The 17,736-nt window shown below is 36.4% G+C and overlaps 1 protein-coding gene across 16 annotated transcripts in view; it reads right to left on the bottom strand.

The window, feature by feature from the left end:
* The window catches only part of IRAG1 (inositol 1,4,5-triphosphate receptor associated 1), a 189,707-nt gene that overhangs the window by 41,830 nt on the left and 130,141 nt on the right, over positions 1-17,736 (bottom strand). For 6 of the 16 annotated variants that reach the window (XM_073347576.1, XM_073347577.1, XM_073347579.1 and 3 more), the window contains 7 exons: positions 16,466-16,566; positions 13,167-13,237; positions 10,544-10,717; positions 9,030-9,107; positions 8,294-8,343; positions 3,780-4,382; positions 496-574 (listed from right to left, as the gene is read on the bottom strand). In XM_073347576.1, coding sequence (XP_073203677.1) covers positions 496-574; positions 3,780-4,382; positions 8,294-8,343; positions 9,030-9,107; positions 10,544-10,717; positions 13,167-13,237; positions 16,466-16,566 — 1,156 coding nt within the window. The remainder of the gene's footprint in view (positions 1-495; positions 575-3,779; positions 4,383-8,293; positions 8,344-9,029; positions 9,108-10,543; positions 10,718-13,166; positions 13,238-16,465; positions 16,567-17,736) is intronic. The other 10 variants (XM_073347585.1, XM_073347588.1, XM_073347589.1 and 7 more) reach the window with 5 other exon arrangements.

Below are 17,736 nucleotides of genomic sequence, written 5' to 3' on the forward strand. Positions count from 1 at the left end.
GGCAGCTCACATTCAGCAAGTTATACACCATGACCTCAAAATCCTTTTCAGAGTCACTGCTTCCTAGAAGAGAGTCCCCATCCTGTAAATATAGCCTGCATTCTTTGTTCCTAGATGTATGACTTTACATTTGGGCATATTGAAATGAATGTTGTTTGCTTGTGCCCAGCTTATGAAGCATTTTGGATTGCTCTGTATCAGTGACCTGTCCTCTTAATTATTTACACTACGTATGTGTCATCTGTAAACTTTGTCAGCAATTATTTTGTGTTTTCCTCCAGATCATTGATAAAAAAAAATTAAATAGCATAGGGCCACTAACTGATCCGGAGAGACCCCATTAGAAACACACCAGTTAGATGATTCCCCATTTACTGTTACATTTTGAGAATGTACTGACAGTACAGTAACTAAAGATCATTTCCTTTTACATTATTTGGATAAAAAGACTGTGTGAAATAAACAAGTATTTCTTCCAGCTTGATGATATTGCACCTCTTTCCTGTTCAGCTGCTTCACTGAGTTCAGGCAGTTTAAGTCCAACTAAGTTTTGATTTCGCATCAGAATATGCTCCTGTTGAGAAAAATTGAAATATTTCTAAACAGAATAATTAGATGCCTCAATTTAAATATCACAGCACTGTGAAAACTAAGGTCAACATTGTATTTCTGAAATACACGTATGTACATATATATATGAAGTATGCAAAAGGAATTAATTGTAGTCACATATTAAATTGTATGACTCAATAACTCAGGTATAAAACACTTCAACCCATTTTATTTAGTAAAGTCTCCAAACTAACGAATCTTCAGTGTAGATTTATGGTCACCACTGTAGTTGCTCAATGCCTATAGGGATTTGCAAAAGGCATTTATTTTTCTCATTTACTGAAGGTCAATTTCTCTCTATGCAAGTGGAGGAAAAATAAAAAGTTCTAGATATTGTTACTGCTACAATAAATCAATGTAAAACTGATCCCAGGAAGGAGAGAGGGCAAAATGCAGAAAAGGACATTCAAGTGGCCGTCACTTAGCCCTCTTGTCCACTAGGAATTCTTCTCAAAACCCCTTCTGTGTTATTACTGCAAGCTAATGCTTCTCACTGTTATTGCAGTCTATGGTGCCACTGTGCTCCCAAGCAGAGAGGGGATTAAATTTTGCAAAAAATAAATTTGGATAACATTCTTCTCTTAAGTGTATTTATAAGTCATAAACATGGTCCTTTGCTAAAAAAGGTTCCCTGTTAAACCTAAAGATTAATCTCTTTTAACTTGAATTTTGCCACATATTGTAAGTGTTAATTTCCTGATTTCAGGTACTGATTCTGTTGCTTATAAATTTAATATTATTTATTTTTAGGAATCTCTATGGCATACATATGATTGGAGCGCTTGGTGAAAGAAATTGATTTTCCAGTACATAATTCTACATCTTAAAGTATGTAAATAAGAAAAAGAGGACTAATATTGTGGAGTTAAATAACCTACTTTAAAATCTGATATTCTCTTTTATATCAGCGCTGTGTTTACCTTGCATATAATCAGCTGGAGGCTTGCAAGAAGATATTTTTGTTGTATCATTGTAATTAAGAATCAGTGAAGGGTTTCTTTCAGCTCTAGTGAAAGATTTACTGCTTTTTAATTCAAGGGTTCTTCTTTGCAATACATATGTATCAGTATGCTAATGTTCGTGGGTGGATTATCTTTTACATTTCATGCCTCTCTAACAATCACTTTAAAAAGCACATACTTTGATGCTAAAACACTGACAATTATCAAGCAGATTAATTTTTAGACTTAAAAGTCCAAATTTACCCTTTGTGTAGTTCTAGTGTAGTCAGAGTTACACCATGAAAGAATTTGGCACAGCAGCTCTTGCACTGTCCCCGGTATGTATTCTGTCTGGGAGACTTTTGCACTAATGCAGCAGGCACTTTGAGAGTTTATCTGAAGAAGGGCAATTTCCTTTTTTTTTTTTTAATCTCCATTATATCTTGTAAGCCAAGGTTTAGATCAAAGGCCAAAACCCTTTAAAAATTACTATTTTCTTTACAGAGACTCAAATGTGTTCAACAGAACTAAACAAAAGTGGCCTTTTTAAAAAAAAGGACAAATAAGATACAATAAGGACAAATAAGATACCATTGACTCCAGTGAGAGACATGTAGGGATATACCAGGGCAGAGTCAGACTTTAATGAAGTACAGTAACCGTGTCTAAACTTTAGTTGGACCTTTAGGTCCATATACAGTCTCAGTCCACACACACCAAATTCTATTAACATATAAAGTCAGAGAGTGTCTTGTTTTGAGGGAGAAATTCTGGAAGGAGCAGACAAATATAGCACAGAGTAGAAAAGGAAGTGCATAAGCAGAAGTAACACTCCTAAAGAATTTATTTTTTTGCATAAGGTTTGTTGATATATCCTCAGGAAGGAGAGCTTTCACATCTAAATCTCTCCTTAGAGAGGAAAGTAGATTATTTCACTCCCAAATATTACTTAAAATGACAAGACAGTTAATCAGCTTCTTCCTGTTTACATATAATGCACTATATCTGAAACTGAAATACCATTGTACTATGTGTTCACCTTTATATTAAATAGAGGGAAACAAGTAATGTTTCTCATACAGCCATGTGATAATTTTTCTTCCATAAGATGGTTTCTGGGAACCAAGAAATGTGTATGTAACAGCAGCATGTGTGTTGTGAAGAGATTGCAGTTTCTATGGAACTGAGAACAAGAATACACCAGTGGAAAGGAATTTTAAAGCTACTTATTCAATAAATAGAAATGGAAAAAAACCACAATACTATGTTAACTTTGCTGTAATTCTTTCCATCACTTAAGCATAAGCTTTCTTGTAATTATAAAAATAGTGATAAAATAAGAAAATGTGACTGTTTCATAGAGAACACACCAAGCCTATAACGTAACAAAATGCTGCTTTTTGTAGTTTGATTTTCTGGTCCAAATGATAAACATTGTGTGCAGTGCACTGAAGCCACTTTGTCAGTAGAACTACACCCCTACCCCGATATAACGCGACCTGATATAACACGAATTTGGATATAATGTGGTAAAGCAGCGCTCCAGGGGGGTGGGGCTGAGCACTCCGGTGGATGAAAGCAAGTTCGATATAATGTGGTTTCACCTATAACGCAGTAAGATTTTTTTGCTCCCGAGGACAGCGTTATATCGGGGTACAGGTGTATTTAGGAATACCACTAACAGTATTCTCAATAAGGGCCTGATCCAAAGTCCACCTTTCATTGACTTCAGATGGGCTTCAGATTAGGACTCAATTTTCTAAACATAACGGCTTAAGTTTTAGCTACGCATGTTCCATTAGTACTGAACTGTGTTTCACATCCAAAGCCTTTTGTATCCAGTCAAGAATATAAATCTCAGAGTGCTCAGAGCCCAGAATAACAACTGCATATATTTTAATAAGTTTTTACTATGTAAGACTTAGGAAATGCACAGTTAGATGAACAATAATGGAATCAAAAGAGTCTAGTCTGCATGATCTCTTATGAGAAATAGAAAAAATGAAAAAAAAATCTGTTTTCTTATATTTCACTATCCAATCTCCTCAATTCCATCTCTAAATGGTACAAAATTATTTTTTGCCTAGTCTACTACAGTATAGCACTTTAATAAGTATTAATTTATAGTTTTGTGATGTATAAACACAGTAGATCACATATAGGATATTGCAACATTATGTAACTTAGTGTAACACTCCATAATGCTATTTATGTCCAGAAACTCACCTCTCTGAGCTTTGTCAATTTCTGCATTCGAACTGGTTGAACTTGTATTTGGAGGTCTTTGAACGTTAATGTTTTATTCAACTGATTGCTGGATTTATTTCTAATGGCAAAGCTTTTATCTTCTTCAGGTAGTAATTTAAAAGGTGCCTTTTCTTGATGTCCAGGTTCTATGCTATCCCACGATACAGCTCGTAATAGAGGAGGGCGTGTTCCAGATCCTTTAAGTTCTGTTTTACAGGTAACTTTAGGGTCCATCAGTTCTGGTACAGAACTTTTAAATTTTGGGTCCATAGTACCTATGCCTGGTCCTTGTCGATACATTCTTAAAGGAAAGTCATTTTCTTTTGATTTCTTAAGTAATGGTTTTCCATGTTCATTTTCACAGCTGTTTGTGCTTGTGTTAAGAGAAGTTTTGCCAGCGTCACTGCCTGAAGGGGAGGATTTGGGTAAATTATCCATACGTGTAAGTGGATCAAAGTTTTCTTTTTGTGCAGAGAGTTTCTCTTTGGAGTTTTCAAAACTAGTGGAACGAGGAACCAACCTTCCCTGAGAAACCTTTCTCTGATCATTCTGCTTTCGATCGGTTAAACCTTTTGTGACATTCTGAAAGAAAAGGATATGTATAAAAGATATAGAAACACTGTGTGTGGGGGAGGAGGGGGGGTGAGCTGGATTGCATTGTAGAGGAACACTTCCACTTTCACTGCCATTTGCTTATAAATGCTTCATTGTAGAGGAGAGAGTAGGGGAGATTTTGAAAGACACAGAAAGCAGGTAGGTGCTTGAAGGCATGTTGATGATCAATGGGAGATAGGCACCTCTCATTTGTGCCTTTGAAAAAAAATCACACCCCCACTTCCAGAGTCCAATGCAGCTAACCTTACATCAGACAAAACTCCCTGTTGACTTCAGTGTAAGATTTGCCTGAGTAAGGGCTGCAGAATGAGGCCCATAAATGTGTCAAACAAGTAACCTTACACTGAAGCAGAAGAGATATTCCTGGCATGTCAATCTATCTGGTTTACAATGAATGATATTTTCACAAGAAATTTGTTGGTGCTCTTTGCAAGGAGAGCCTAAACAAGTTTAACCAGTTAAACCATGTCTGGAGAATCCAAGGCTTTCCATGAATTCATATAACTTTTTTATTTTAAACCTTGCATGGCCCCTTGCTCCCAGACTGGGAAGGCCTGTGAGAGTCAGAACTATGAGCAAGAATGAAGACAAAGTGGGCATTGGGTTGCCTGAATTGAGTACATCTGTTTTGATTTTGCTAACACAGGTGAGAAAACTAGTTTGCTTTACTCATTTTATGTTTTAATGCCCAATATTACAAGAAATCCATATTGAAAACAGGCACTGTCCTACATGCACAACCTCCCCAGCTAAAAACAAAGCAAGCAAACACACAATTCTTAAGCAACTTTCCAGGCATAAGGTATTAATATGGCAGTAGTTCTCCCAGTGCCCAAAGTGTAGGCTTATTGCAATTGTGACAGGGTTGGGCCGGATGGCTACAGGAGAGTAATAGAAGGCAGATATATTAGCCCCAGATTAAGTAGGTCCCTTTTTCCTGGGTAAGGTAACAGGGAAGGTTCCAGAACAATCGGGAACCTTCTGGAGACAATTAAGACAGACAGGCTGATTAGAACACCTGCAGCCAATCAAGAAGCTGCTAGAATCAATTAAGGCAGGCTAATCAGGGCACCTGGATTTAAAAAGGAGCTCACTTCAGTTTGTGGTGCACGTGTAAGGAGCTGGGAGCAAGAGGTGCTAGGAACTGAGAGTGAGAACGCATACTGTTGGAGGACTGAGGAGTACAAGCATTATCAGACACCAGGAGGAAGGTCCTATGGTGAGGATAAAGAAGGTGTTGGGAGGAGGCCATGGGGAAGTAGCCCAGGGAGTTGTAGCTGTCGCACAGCTGTTCCAGGAGGCACTCTAGACAGCTGCATTCCACAGGGCCCTGGGCTGGAACCTGGAGTAGAGGGCGGGCCTGGGTTCCCCCCAAACCTCCCAACTCCTGGTCAGACACAGGAGGAGTTGACCTGGACTGTGGGTTCACGAAAACGGCCAAACTGAGGGCTGCCGTGAAGGTCCAAGGCAAGCAAATCTGCCAATAAGCGCAAGACCCACCAAGGTAGAGGAGGAGCTTTGTCACATATACAAACTTAAAAGTGCTGTTGATCCTAGCTCTATTAAACTTCTATTATTTCCTTCCCCTTGTGCAATGCAATCACTGAGATAGACAAACGAAAATATTTAGAGCTTTAGAACTTGTATACTTATTTCCACATCAAAGAAATATTGAAAGAAAAAAGTCGGTTTTTCTGACAGATCTGCTCTAGGACTTATTTCTGGGAAGTCCTATTGCCTGTGTTACACAGAAGGTCAGACTTGATCATAATGGTCCCTTTTGGCCTTGGAATCTATGAATATAAAAAATGAATAGAAGTAACTTTAAGGTTGCTGTGCACTTCATAGACATAGGGATTCTTTAATTCAAAGAGAACTACCCATCTTTGATGGGCTGACAGACAAAAATGTTTAATGTTTTCTATGCTATGGAATCTAATCATAGCCATGAACTTCACTAGATTTTTAGTGCTCCTAGGATATTTTCCAGAGAAAACATGACATTAATATTGTTCATGATGTTTAGAGGAGATTAAAGATAGCAATATTGGTGATAAACTTCCAGATTAAGTGATTGATTAAATAAATAACAATAATAATTATTTCAATAGTATGCTTTAAGGGGCAGACTTCTTTATGTGTTTGGAAAGTGCCTACCACACACACACAAAATAAGGAAAAGAGTGAGTGGGGTGGGGGACCACTTCCCCTTTCGCTGCCATTTGCTTCTTTGGAATGACATACTGTTATTAAATTTGTAATTGATTATTACCACCATTTATTACAATTATTTTATCCGAGGATATCAAAGTGCTTATACTCATTTACCCCTACATCTCTCATCATGATAAGTTTCCAGGTTTCTTCCTTTAATTGAGTGAATGATTCCCATTATTTCCCCACCACCAGTATATAAGCCTTTATATTTCCTAAGTTAAATCACATTATCTCATTTTCTCCCTGTGTTTCTAATCTCTCTGGGTCCCTTTCTGTTATTTCTCTGTTTACTGATAATTGCAACTCCGCCTAATTGGAAAATTTCGTTAACATGGTGTTTACTCTCTCCTTCTGATTGCAAAAGGCTAGACTGCACCTTTGCTCAATGCTCTAGTTGATGCGTGAGAAGGAACTGTCACAGTAAACACAGATTCTTCCTTACTTGCCTCTAGTTCACAGGGAGAAATGATTTGCACTACTCCTTTACTGGGTGCACATTCTTCCTCACCCCTCCCAGCACCTGCCAACTCTGCTGGCCTGTGTATTAGGGGTCAGAGCCAGGGATCTGCATATTCCTTACTCACATGCCTGTAGGAGAGAAGGGATGGAGGAAGTATGGGGCATGCACCCCATCCTCTCTTTACTGAGGTAAGGAGCACTAATGCGGAGATGCAGGGAACCTGAATGCAGATGTGCAGGGTCATGTGTATGTGTGGAGGTGGGAATCTTATTTCCTTTTATTCCCTTGCATGGCTGCATTAGGTGGGGTTACAATATGGTTCTAAATGTTAACTATGACCCTGATTCTGCAACACTCAAGTCACATATATTCTAAATTTTCCTCACAAAAGTAGCTCAGTTAAAAATCAATGGAAATACTCATGTGTATAAACAGGAACATAAATGTTCACAGGATTAGATCCTAAGGCTGGAAGCAATCTTTTCCCTCCAGTGCTGCAGTAGACCCCTCCTGGCCTCTCAGTTCAGTGCTGTATCTCATTTCACTTTGATTACGATTTTTCACTCAGTTTCAAAGCCACACAACAGTATTCTTATCTGAGCCAACCTCAGTTTAATTTCAAGGGTAAGAGTTTGTAAGACACTGTATCAAATGCTTAATTCTGCTGCTTGCCTTTCATCCTCTTTTATAATTTTGTTATTCTAACAAAAAAAGAAAAAAATAAGTAATTTGTCTTGCAAGACTTTTTTATTTTTTTGACAGACACATGACACCTATTGCATTTAATTCTGCTCTCCGCTAGATGTTCAGGGATGATATTTTAATCTCTTAATATTTGTTGCATTACTTTATTTGAAGTAGAAATTACATTTATGGATGGTAACTACCAAGATTATGCCTCTGTCCTTTTTTTCAAATCAGGAACACATTAGATCTTTTCTAATCTTCCAGTGGCTCTCCACTTCTCCATGATGTTTCAGAGAACTGTCATTATGTTGTGTGTAATTGGCTTTCAAAGTCAGCTCATTAAGCTTATCATAACCTAAATAAAAGATGTATCTTTAGCCCTAACTTTTGCTACTTTTGGTATAGAGACTGCTACTGAAAGCATCACATTATTCTTAGAGAGTAATAGGACAGTGTAAAGTTGTATTATTGTAATTACAGTATACCACAGCCAGCACCTGTAACTCAGTCTTACCTGCAGTGGAGACACTGACCCAGCACCCGTGGCTATACATACATCAGACCCTAGAATAGTAAAAAATATATGAGGAGAGAATCTCCTGCTTTTTTATTTTTTGTTTATTATATTTCAACAACACCCAGACCCACCCACCCACTCGCAAGATAACTGAGATGGAGAGTTTCAAAGGCACAACACTGAAAATTTCCCACTTAGATATTAGAATTCATAAAGTTGTATCTTAAAGTGGAAATAATAAATAATAAAAATAATAAACAAATGCCTATTCTACTGCAGTAGGAATAGAACATTAATTATTATAGCAAAGCTTCACAGTTGAGAAGGACAATAAAATACGGACATATAACCTAGGAATAAGCACAAAATAACGGTCTTAATATATCTGTTCCATCTTGTATTTAGTTGTGACACACTGAATAAGTTTCCCACACCTGAAGAAGAGCTCTGTGAGAACTTGAAAGCTTGTCTCTGCAACAGAAGTTCAACAAAAGATATTACCTCACCCACCTTGTCTCTCTCGGTATCCTGGGACTGACACGGCTACAACAATGCTGCATACCTACTAACGTATGGTGGGTATTCACAAACGTCATCATTTTCAAGGACAAAGACTTGTGAATTTATGAACCCTGGCTACTTTTCAATGGATGGAAGTGTAGCCTAATGGGCATTCCCCCCCCCCCCGGCTTTGTAAAATAGTTTAAATTTGAACATCTACAGATAACTTTACCTGTTGGGATTGGAAGAGTGAGAGAGTTGCTCTGAGCTCGTACAGGTGAAACCCTTGGACTAAGTGTAGGGGAAACAGCTTCATTAAAACAGGGGGGGAAAAAAAGAAAAAGAAAGCATTAGGTAATTTTTTTTTTAACTTGGCTTGTGGTTTCTAAGCTTCCTGCTCAGGTTTAAACACCCCAACAGACAGTGGGGTAGCATAGTCATTTGATGGTAATGTTCATGGTCAGAGCATTTCCAAGTCTTAACAAATTATTTCAGATTGCTAAAAACATTTTGGGGAAACGGAAACTAGTGTCTAAAAATATAAACAACTTGTATTGAGAAACAAACAGGCTACTTCCTGAATGGGCTAAATATGATCCTCTGATGCTGCATTTCTACTGCATTTGTGGTCACTTGTAGGGGTTGTCTGCACTGCAACACAGGGAAGTGGATGTACAGGAGTGAGGGCTTGGGAGTTTGTACACAGTGTGAACTGAAAAGGGCCAGAACCCACAATGGAAGCAAGCAGCAAGCTGCTTCTGCGACTCCTAGTTATATCTTGCAATAATTTGTGGATCACAGACTGGTTGGGTTTGAAGGCCCTAAAAACATTTTGTGACAAAGTATTTGACCTTAGCCCCATTGTGCTACAGCATATTTTCTAAGATCAGCGCCCTTACATGTGCCCACCTGTTTGCAGCATCAGGCCAATAAGAAAAAAGTTAAAATAATGACAACAATAATGGGTTATGGCTTCAATGACCCAAAAAAAGACAAGCAATTCCAAAAAAAAGAATGATGGTAAAAGGGGTATCAGGAATATCATCTTATATATATATATATATATTTATATATATAAACCCACAAAGAAAACTAGTGAAAAAAAAATCAGAATGAGCTTACAGTTGGTTAGAAAACATAAGTGTTGCTGACAGGAATTTTGAATGAAAGAAAAAAGTTTTGTTTTTTCCCAAAAAGTTTCAAACAATTCTAAACAAAATGTTTGGTTTCAAATTGACAAGTGAAAATGAAACCATAATTTTCACTTTATGTCCTTGAAAGTATAATTTTGTTTCGGTTTTCCAAAAAATATTAAGTTGGAAAAAAAAGTGTCATTTCAAATTGACATTCCAGCATAAAATGTCTTCATTTTAAAACCAAAAAATGAAATAAAACAACTTTTTAAGTCAACACAGTTTTAATTTAGTTTAGAACTATGGATTGAAAAACAAATCTTTATTTACATATTTCCTGTGGGGGGGGGGAAATCTAATAAAAATGGACATCTTCCCATGTAGAATTTCGTATTTTGAGTGGGAAAACTCTCTGCACAAAAAATGTGTGTCAGCTCTAGACTACCTGACTGGAAAGGCCTTCTACTTAGCTTTGAAGACAGTTAGAGAGAAATATCCTCAGGGAGATTAACAACTACAAATGATGTGGATGGGTCATGTTGAACATGTGCCTTATACATTTGAAAACTTCTGGATTTCTATGTAGTTTGTTATTTTCACATCTTGCACCTACCTGTGGGAGACTCTGGAAGACTGCTTCTTGATTTTCTGCCTCTGCGCATTAGGAACCGCTCACTCACTCTCTTTGCTTCTTCTAGTAACTCAAGATTCTTCTTTTTATCTTCATCTGAGATTTTGACATCTGGCAGTTGGCCATTTACCAGATCAATCACCTGACCTGTATTGTCTCAGTAGCAAAGCATGGGACTTAGATATGTATAGTATAACCCTGTCTCTAGATAATTTGTTGCATATTATTAAAAAATCACGTGTGCATATCATATGGTTTATAATATACCTATAATTGAGCTATCAACTCATATTCACTAACCAAGCACATTTAACATCACTTTCCAGTGGTGCTGTCCCCCCTGATTTAGGGACTAATCCTAAAAGATCCTGATAAGCTCCTGTCAAATGAAATCACTGGAGGTGAAGGTGCTCATCAGCACCTTAAATAGCTGTCTTAACATAAAACTTGGTTTTCTATATACCACCCACCCTTTTATTTATTTCTAAGGTTGATTTTCCTTATTTATAAAAATGACCATGGCACTATCCCTGTGTCAGCTAGTACTGTCAGCATTTCTGTTACAAACTATTTTTTGTGAAATTTTCTGCCTGTAAAATTTTTCAAGCACAAAGTCCCACAAACATCCTTGGGAAAGGAAGTGCATACTTAACTCTAAGCACACGAGTAGCTCTATTGGCAGGTTTGCAGATTGGGGCCCAGAATTTTGCATGTGCAAATATTTGACCATCTGTAACTGTGACTGTAATTCTAGAAGCTGGTTTTGAAAATTGGATCACTAGGGTCTACAATTGTTCCTCTTCTATTTAAAAATTGGCTTTTCACGTAGCTTCATACTAAATTTTCAAAACCACTTGGTAACTTAGAAACTTAAGTCCCATTTTCAAAATTACTTAAGGCATCTAGGAGCCTAAGTCACTTTTGGAACTAAGTGGTAAGTCACTTAGGTGCTTTTGAACATTTTACCATAAGGGTCTTGTCAAAAATCCACTCCAGTGGGCCATTATGGTAAGTGAAAAGACTCCCATTGACTTCAGGCGTTTTGGATCAGGCCCTCAGTTATCTTTTAAAAAGAGACAGGGAACTGACTTCTCACCAAACAATTCTCATTTTCTTAGTTCAGCATTCTCATTTTCTCACCAAACAATGGCATCTCATACTGTATGCATGACTTGGGTGCCGCTGTTGATCTAGCTAGCATGCAGGTCTATTATATATGGTACAGGGTTTTCCAGTCCACTTAGATTTCTAGGCATTTTAAAGTTTAATTTCAGTAGTGCCTTAGTTTGCTTGCTTTCTCACATATTTGATTATGTCTGACTTCACATGTCTTGAGCCACCACATACCATATACCACGCTATTTTAAAAACAGCTCCAAACATAGTTTTAGAAAAACAAATCTGCCTAAATAAATTGCTTGGATTTTTATTAATGAAATCATATACTCATCATTTTAATATAAACTATAAAATAAACTGAAAACATCAAACCAGAATCTTGACTATTAAAGTACAATAAGAATGAAACATTTTTAATGTATTTCAATATATAAACTTAATTTTACATAAACCATTTTGTCTGTTGTGTAATTGGGTCTGGACTTGAAGTTTTTTTCTCTTTCCTTCTTTAGGTAGTAGCTCATGTCTGTTTATTCCTTTATCTTTTCATACTTTAGTGTAATCATGCCTATAATTCCGTACATTTTGTACTGGCAAATGAAGGATGTTGTAAATAGAGATGGGTCTGCAGCAACAATCCAGATACAGACAGACATGGGATGAAATCCTGGTCCTACTAAAGTCAATGGAAGTTTTGCCACTGACTTCAGTAGGGCCAGCATTTCATCTCCAAACTTTGGGAAGTTTGCCAAATGCATATACGTATAATAATGGTCAGATTCTATCACCTTTATTCCTACTGAGTAAATACATTATTCCATAAGTAGCCACACTGAAGTCAATGGTACTTTTCATGGAGTAAGGTACTCATTGCAAGGAAGGGCACCAAAATCTCCACCTAAAGAATGTGCTAATTTTCATTAAAATGTTTAAGTAGCTGATACCTTAATTGACCTGAATATTTTGACAGATAACTGTTCGTGAAGTTTTTTTTCCCTTTTAATTTGATATCTGATTCTGCACAAGGAATGAAAAAATAGAACTACTGTACAATAATTTTCACAAAACAGGAGTTTCTAAGAAGATATAGCTCCAGCCTTATAAGAAAAGAAGTAAACTCTATTTTATTTTATTACTGTATTTTGAGGTGTTAGAATATATGTATTTCCCTAGCTCTGCTCAGGTGTATATTCTGTGTATTATTCAGCACTTGTAATGCAGACATCTTAAACTCAGGGTGATAATTTATCCTGCTATACCATCAAGTATTTTCTGTGCATACATTATACTCAGTGTATACAGAAGAGGGCATTATACAGTCATTCTAATTTCTGTGGGCCAGATTTTCCACTGATGTATATTGGGGTGGTTCCACTGAAGTCAATATCCTATGCTATTCCAGTGGAGATCTATTTAAATCTTATTTGAACATGTCAGATTTTGTTTTCGGGAAGAAAACATTAACATTAACAGAACTATTTCTTACCAACTGAAGTCAGTGAAGTAACGGAAGTCCTAGTGTGTCGGTTAGAATGTCTCAGGTGAGGACTATGTGGTCTAGGGAAAAAACAAAACAAAACATAGCAGTAAGCAACAAGGAAGAAATTAAAATAATGCTTTTATCATATATATTCACCTACAGAAATTTCTACAAAAATAACATTTTCTAATTTACTGGTATGCCTTTTGGAAAAATACAATATAAAAATAACTAATTCTCCCTCTCCCCCCAAATCACAATTTGATATCCAATTAACTATTTGTCTCAGAATGTAAAAAAAGAAAGAAAAAAGAAACAGTATGCTCAAGCTGATAAAGGTTTGTATTATTTTTCCCATAAAAGTTAATTATACAAATTTTATGTTTTAGACATTTTACGTTTTCTAAAATCTGGGAAAAGACAGGCAAACACCCTCTCTTCAAAGTTCTGAACTTGCTTTATTGAAAAGTGTTTACATGGCTGGTTCTTTTCAGTAAAGGTTGATCCAATTAACAATCAATGAAAAGATTCCCTTTGACTTCAATGGGAGTTGGGTTAAACCACCCCCCACCAATTCTTGTTTTGCTGAGATTCCTCTGGTACAGGGAGAAATTAAGGAAGCAGTGTACTGCAAAAATCACTCTCAACTGGTGGAAGTTTTTCAACAAAAGCTCCACCTTTTAAGTTCAGTGTCATGATCTAAGACTGATGTAAATGTGGTTCATGGCAAGAAATACTTTCCGATTTGTGTAAACTGATAATTTGTTATGATTGTTTGTTTTCTCTGAGATAGAAAAAAAATGAATTATTTTAAATAGATTTTAAGCTACGTATTCTAAGCTATGCCTAGATGAGGAACTGGGTAGCTCAAAGGTCTGCTAATAATGGTCCTGATTCAGCAAAGATGTAAACACATATTTATCTTTAATCATATTAATAATCCTATCCCTGTTCAACAAAGTATTTAAGCATGTGCTTAACTTTAAGTAGTACATACATCCTATTGACCTCAATGTTTAAGTGCTTTGCTGAATAGTGATGGTATTATTAATATGTTTGAAGTTTAGCATGAACATGTGTTGAACTGGGGCCAGAATCTGGAATTTATCTCTTCCATTTCATTAGTTCAAAGATCTGTTACATAGAGCTATTACCATTTGTTAACTGTTTGATGGTTATTTTGAAATGAATGTGGTCTCACTCAGGTTACCAGCCAACTCAAATTCTTTAAAAGAAAACAAATAGTTTTGCCAGTATTCTGAAGATTTCCCACACTTTGGTAATAAGAAATAAGACTATTTCCTTTATTGCCAACACAAGTTTACTAAATAATGCCTTGCACCGGGGAATCTGCAGTGATACAAGCTTTCCCACAATGCATATGGTAATGAAACTATACACAATAGTAGTTATTGATGTTGATAGTTATAATGGTGTAAGTTTTAATAATTTATTCAATACTGAAGATAATGTACAAAAGACTGGAAATAAGAGTGCATCTAACAAATGTGTCATCAAGTAAATATGCCAAGAAAAATCATAAGCACTTTCAGCAATGCATGAAAACATAAAATGCAAAATATAAGAATAAAATTAAATAAAGTATTTGCAAAGTTTGTTAGTACAACTTGCAAAGCATTTTTAGTTTACTCAATTTCCTTTGGAAATTACTTTCCATTACAGTTAAGCCTTGTTACTATATTGTTCTTACATACTATAAATACAACTTCTGCTTAAATTGGTACTTTCTTTTTTAGTTAATTTATTGGTTTTGAATTCTTTACTAATTTAAACTTCAGATAAATGGAATGGTCTTGATTTTTCTAAGTACAAAATATTGTGTTGATACATAGTTCTTGCAAAGTAGGTTACAGGTTCTATTTAATATGAATGACTGCTAATATATATAAACTTTTCTTTGTGGTGCTAGGATAGAATACTAGCAGGCATAATTTAAAACAGCATTCTAATTAGTTGGATAACAAAAAAGGAGTGGAATAATCAGATTCAAACTATGCATTCTATACACACTTAAGCTACAGGAGTATGAGCTAACAAAGAAGGAACAATATATATTAAGGATTTTAACAAAAAAAAACATATTTCCATTTTGGACCAAATACTCCTCACCTTCCATATGCCAATATTCACTTGTGTGAGTAAAATCAGTAGGATTTGACCCCACAACTACAACTAGTGGACTAGAATGTAGGATTTAGCCATTGAACTGACTAGGGCAGTGGTTCTTAACCTGGGGTGCGAGATGCCCTTTCTGGGGGTGTGAGACATGCCAGATTTTTTTAGAAGCTAAATCATCGAAAACACAAATTAAGCACAGGCACGTAAGTACAACTACTTTGTTTTGTTTCAAACCTATGTATTTATTAACATTATACATTTTAAACGATTACTATAATATACAAACAAAAATATATCTAAGTATAAAGAACTGACCTACTTCAACAATTTTTGATAAGGGGTGCGAGAACATATTTTGAGAACAAAAGGCATGCAGACTGCAGTAAAGGTTAAGAACCACTGGACTAGGGGGTATACTGCCCCATGAGGAGCTCAGGGAAAAATTGTGCCTTTCTCCTGAGGTACAATCCCTTCCTAAGCTGCCCAACTTGTGCTCCCCTGGTGGTCATACAGGAAGCTGATGCAGGGTCAAAGGGCTTGGAATACTGTGCATGCAATAAAGTGTGTGGAAGGACTAGTCCTTGCACAATTATTCCAGGTCCCTGCATGCACTGCACAAAGGCAGAGGGTTCCAGGACACTCCATCACATGCCAAAAGGTCAGAGGCAGCAACCTTTACTCACAAGACTACACTGGAGTTACTCACATGAGGAAGGCCTGCTCCCATGAGTAATAGTTGTCAAACTGGGTCCAAATTATGTGAAAAATCTATTTACATAGTTGTTTTAATCTCATGTTTGCTCAAAATTTAAGTGATGTTAATCTGGAAGATTAGCAAATATATGTAAACTTCATGCATGCATTTTGCAGTCCTTATTCATGTCAAACTCCTACAGATTTCATTTGGATTATTCCCAGAGTTAGGTCGCAGAACTGTGTAAAAAACCTATTCCTTTGGTACCAATTAGGATATCTCTATAATGCCACCTCCTTATGTTAAAAATAGTCATTTTACTGTAGAGACAATATATCTAGTTACAAATAAAAATAAAACGCTGATTTCTTTAAAATTAAGTATATTTCGAAACAGATTCTCTGAAACGTATATCTTGGAATTATTATACCGGTTATGTATAATCTGGTAACACATGTATTATATGTAGTACCTGTTAACCAGATTTTTATCAATTTCTACATCTGGCGTAACAGCATTCTCTGGAAGAACAATAGAAGGTGTACGGCATGTTGTCCCTTCAATAGTAGCATCCTGAATAGTTTGTGACAAATAAAAATGTAGTTAAACAAAAATTTAAAACTCTGAAAAATGATGCTGTATATGGAATATAAAATGTATTTCGCTGTCAATTTACCAGGAGAAAAGATGAACATGGTTCAACAATATATGAGTTAAATGTCCTTCAAACACAACAGATAATGAAACCGATCCTTAACTTCAACTATTGAGGAGAAATGATGGCTAGTCATTGACATGCAATTTCTTCACATAGGGCCTGATGTTAGCAGTCCTTGCACAAAGTAAAATCAGCAAATGGCTGGCTTTTACAAGGACTCTCAGGATCAGTCCCACAGAGGTGCTGAGGCACATTATGAGTAATCTGTGCATTCCCCTTGAAGCTCAAGTGTAAATCCCATAGAAGTTAATGAAAGCTGCATGTAAGAAAAGGGGAAGAATGGATCCTTTACAATGGTGGGTTAAATTAGGTGCAAAACTCCAATTAGCAGCAACAACAATTGGTTTCAGTATATAGAAACTATTATTTTCATGTTGTTTTATTGCTTGCTTTCTATTTCCCTATCACACATCAACATGAATTAGCAGTGCTTGTTGTAACCAAATATAGTGGGACTTATCAGATTTTACAACAGCCAGATATTTTAATAAATACAGTATGTCATTTAAAAAAGTTTACATGACAGTCTGTGTCAGTTTGCAGTGTTGTTGTAGTGATATTGGTTCCAGGATATTAGAGAGACAAGGTGGATGAGATAATTTTTTTTTTTTTACTGGATACACACTTTTGAGCTTATAGAGCTCTTCTTCAGGTCTGGGAAAGGTACCCATGGATCTTGAAAGGTATGTTGTGGGGGTCACCATAGCAGTGGATATATGTTTTGCATTTCTTATGGGAGGTCTGTTGCTGCTTTGAATTGCTATTTCCGGGTCTGTGGGGAGCTAGTTCCGATAAAGAGCTTGGCAAGGTTGGGCGTTGTTTGAAGACCAGAAAAGGGGGTTCAGGAAAAATTTCTTTCAGGATGTGGTCTCCATAGAGAATGAGTTGTATTTGTTTAATGATAACCCATATGGGTTCCAGTGTGGGATGATAAGAGTGTGTGGTTGGAGGTGGGTTTGATGAAGGCGGTTTTAAATGTGTTAAGGTGTGCATCCCGGACTTTCTCCTCAGAGCATATTCTGTGG

Source organism: Lepidochelys kempii, chromosome 6 (assembly GCF_965140265.1).
Source record: "Lepidochelys kempii isolate rLepKem1 chromosome 6, rLepKem1.hap2, whole genome shotgun sequence".
In the NCBI taxonomy this organism is placed as follows: Eukaryota; Metazoa; Chordata; order Testudines; family Cheloniidae; genus Lepidochelys; species Lepidochelys kempii.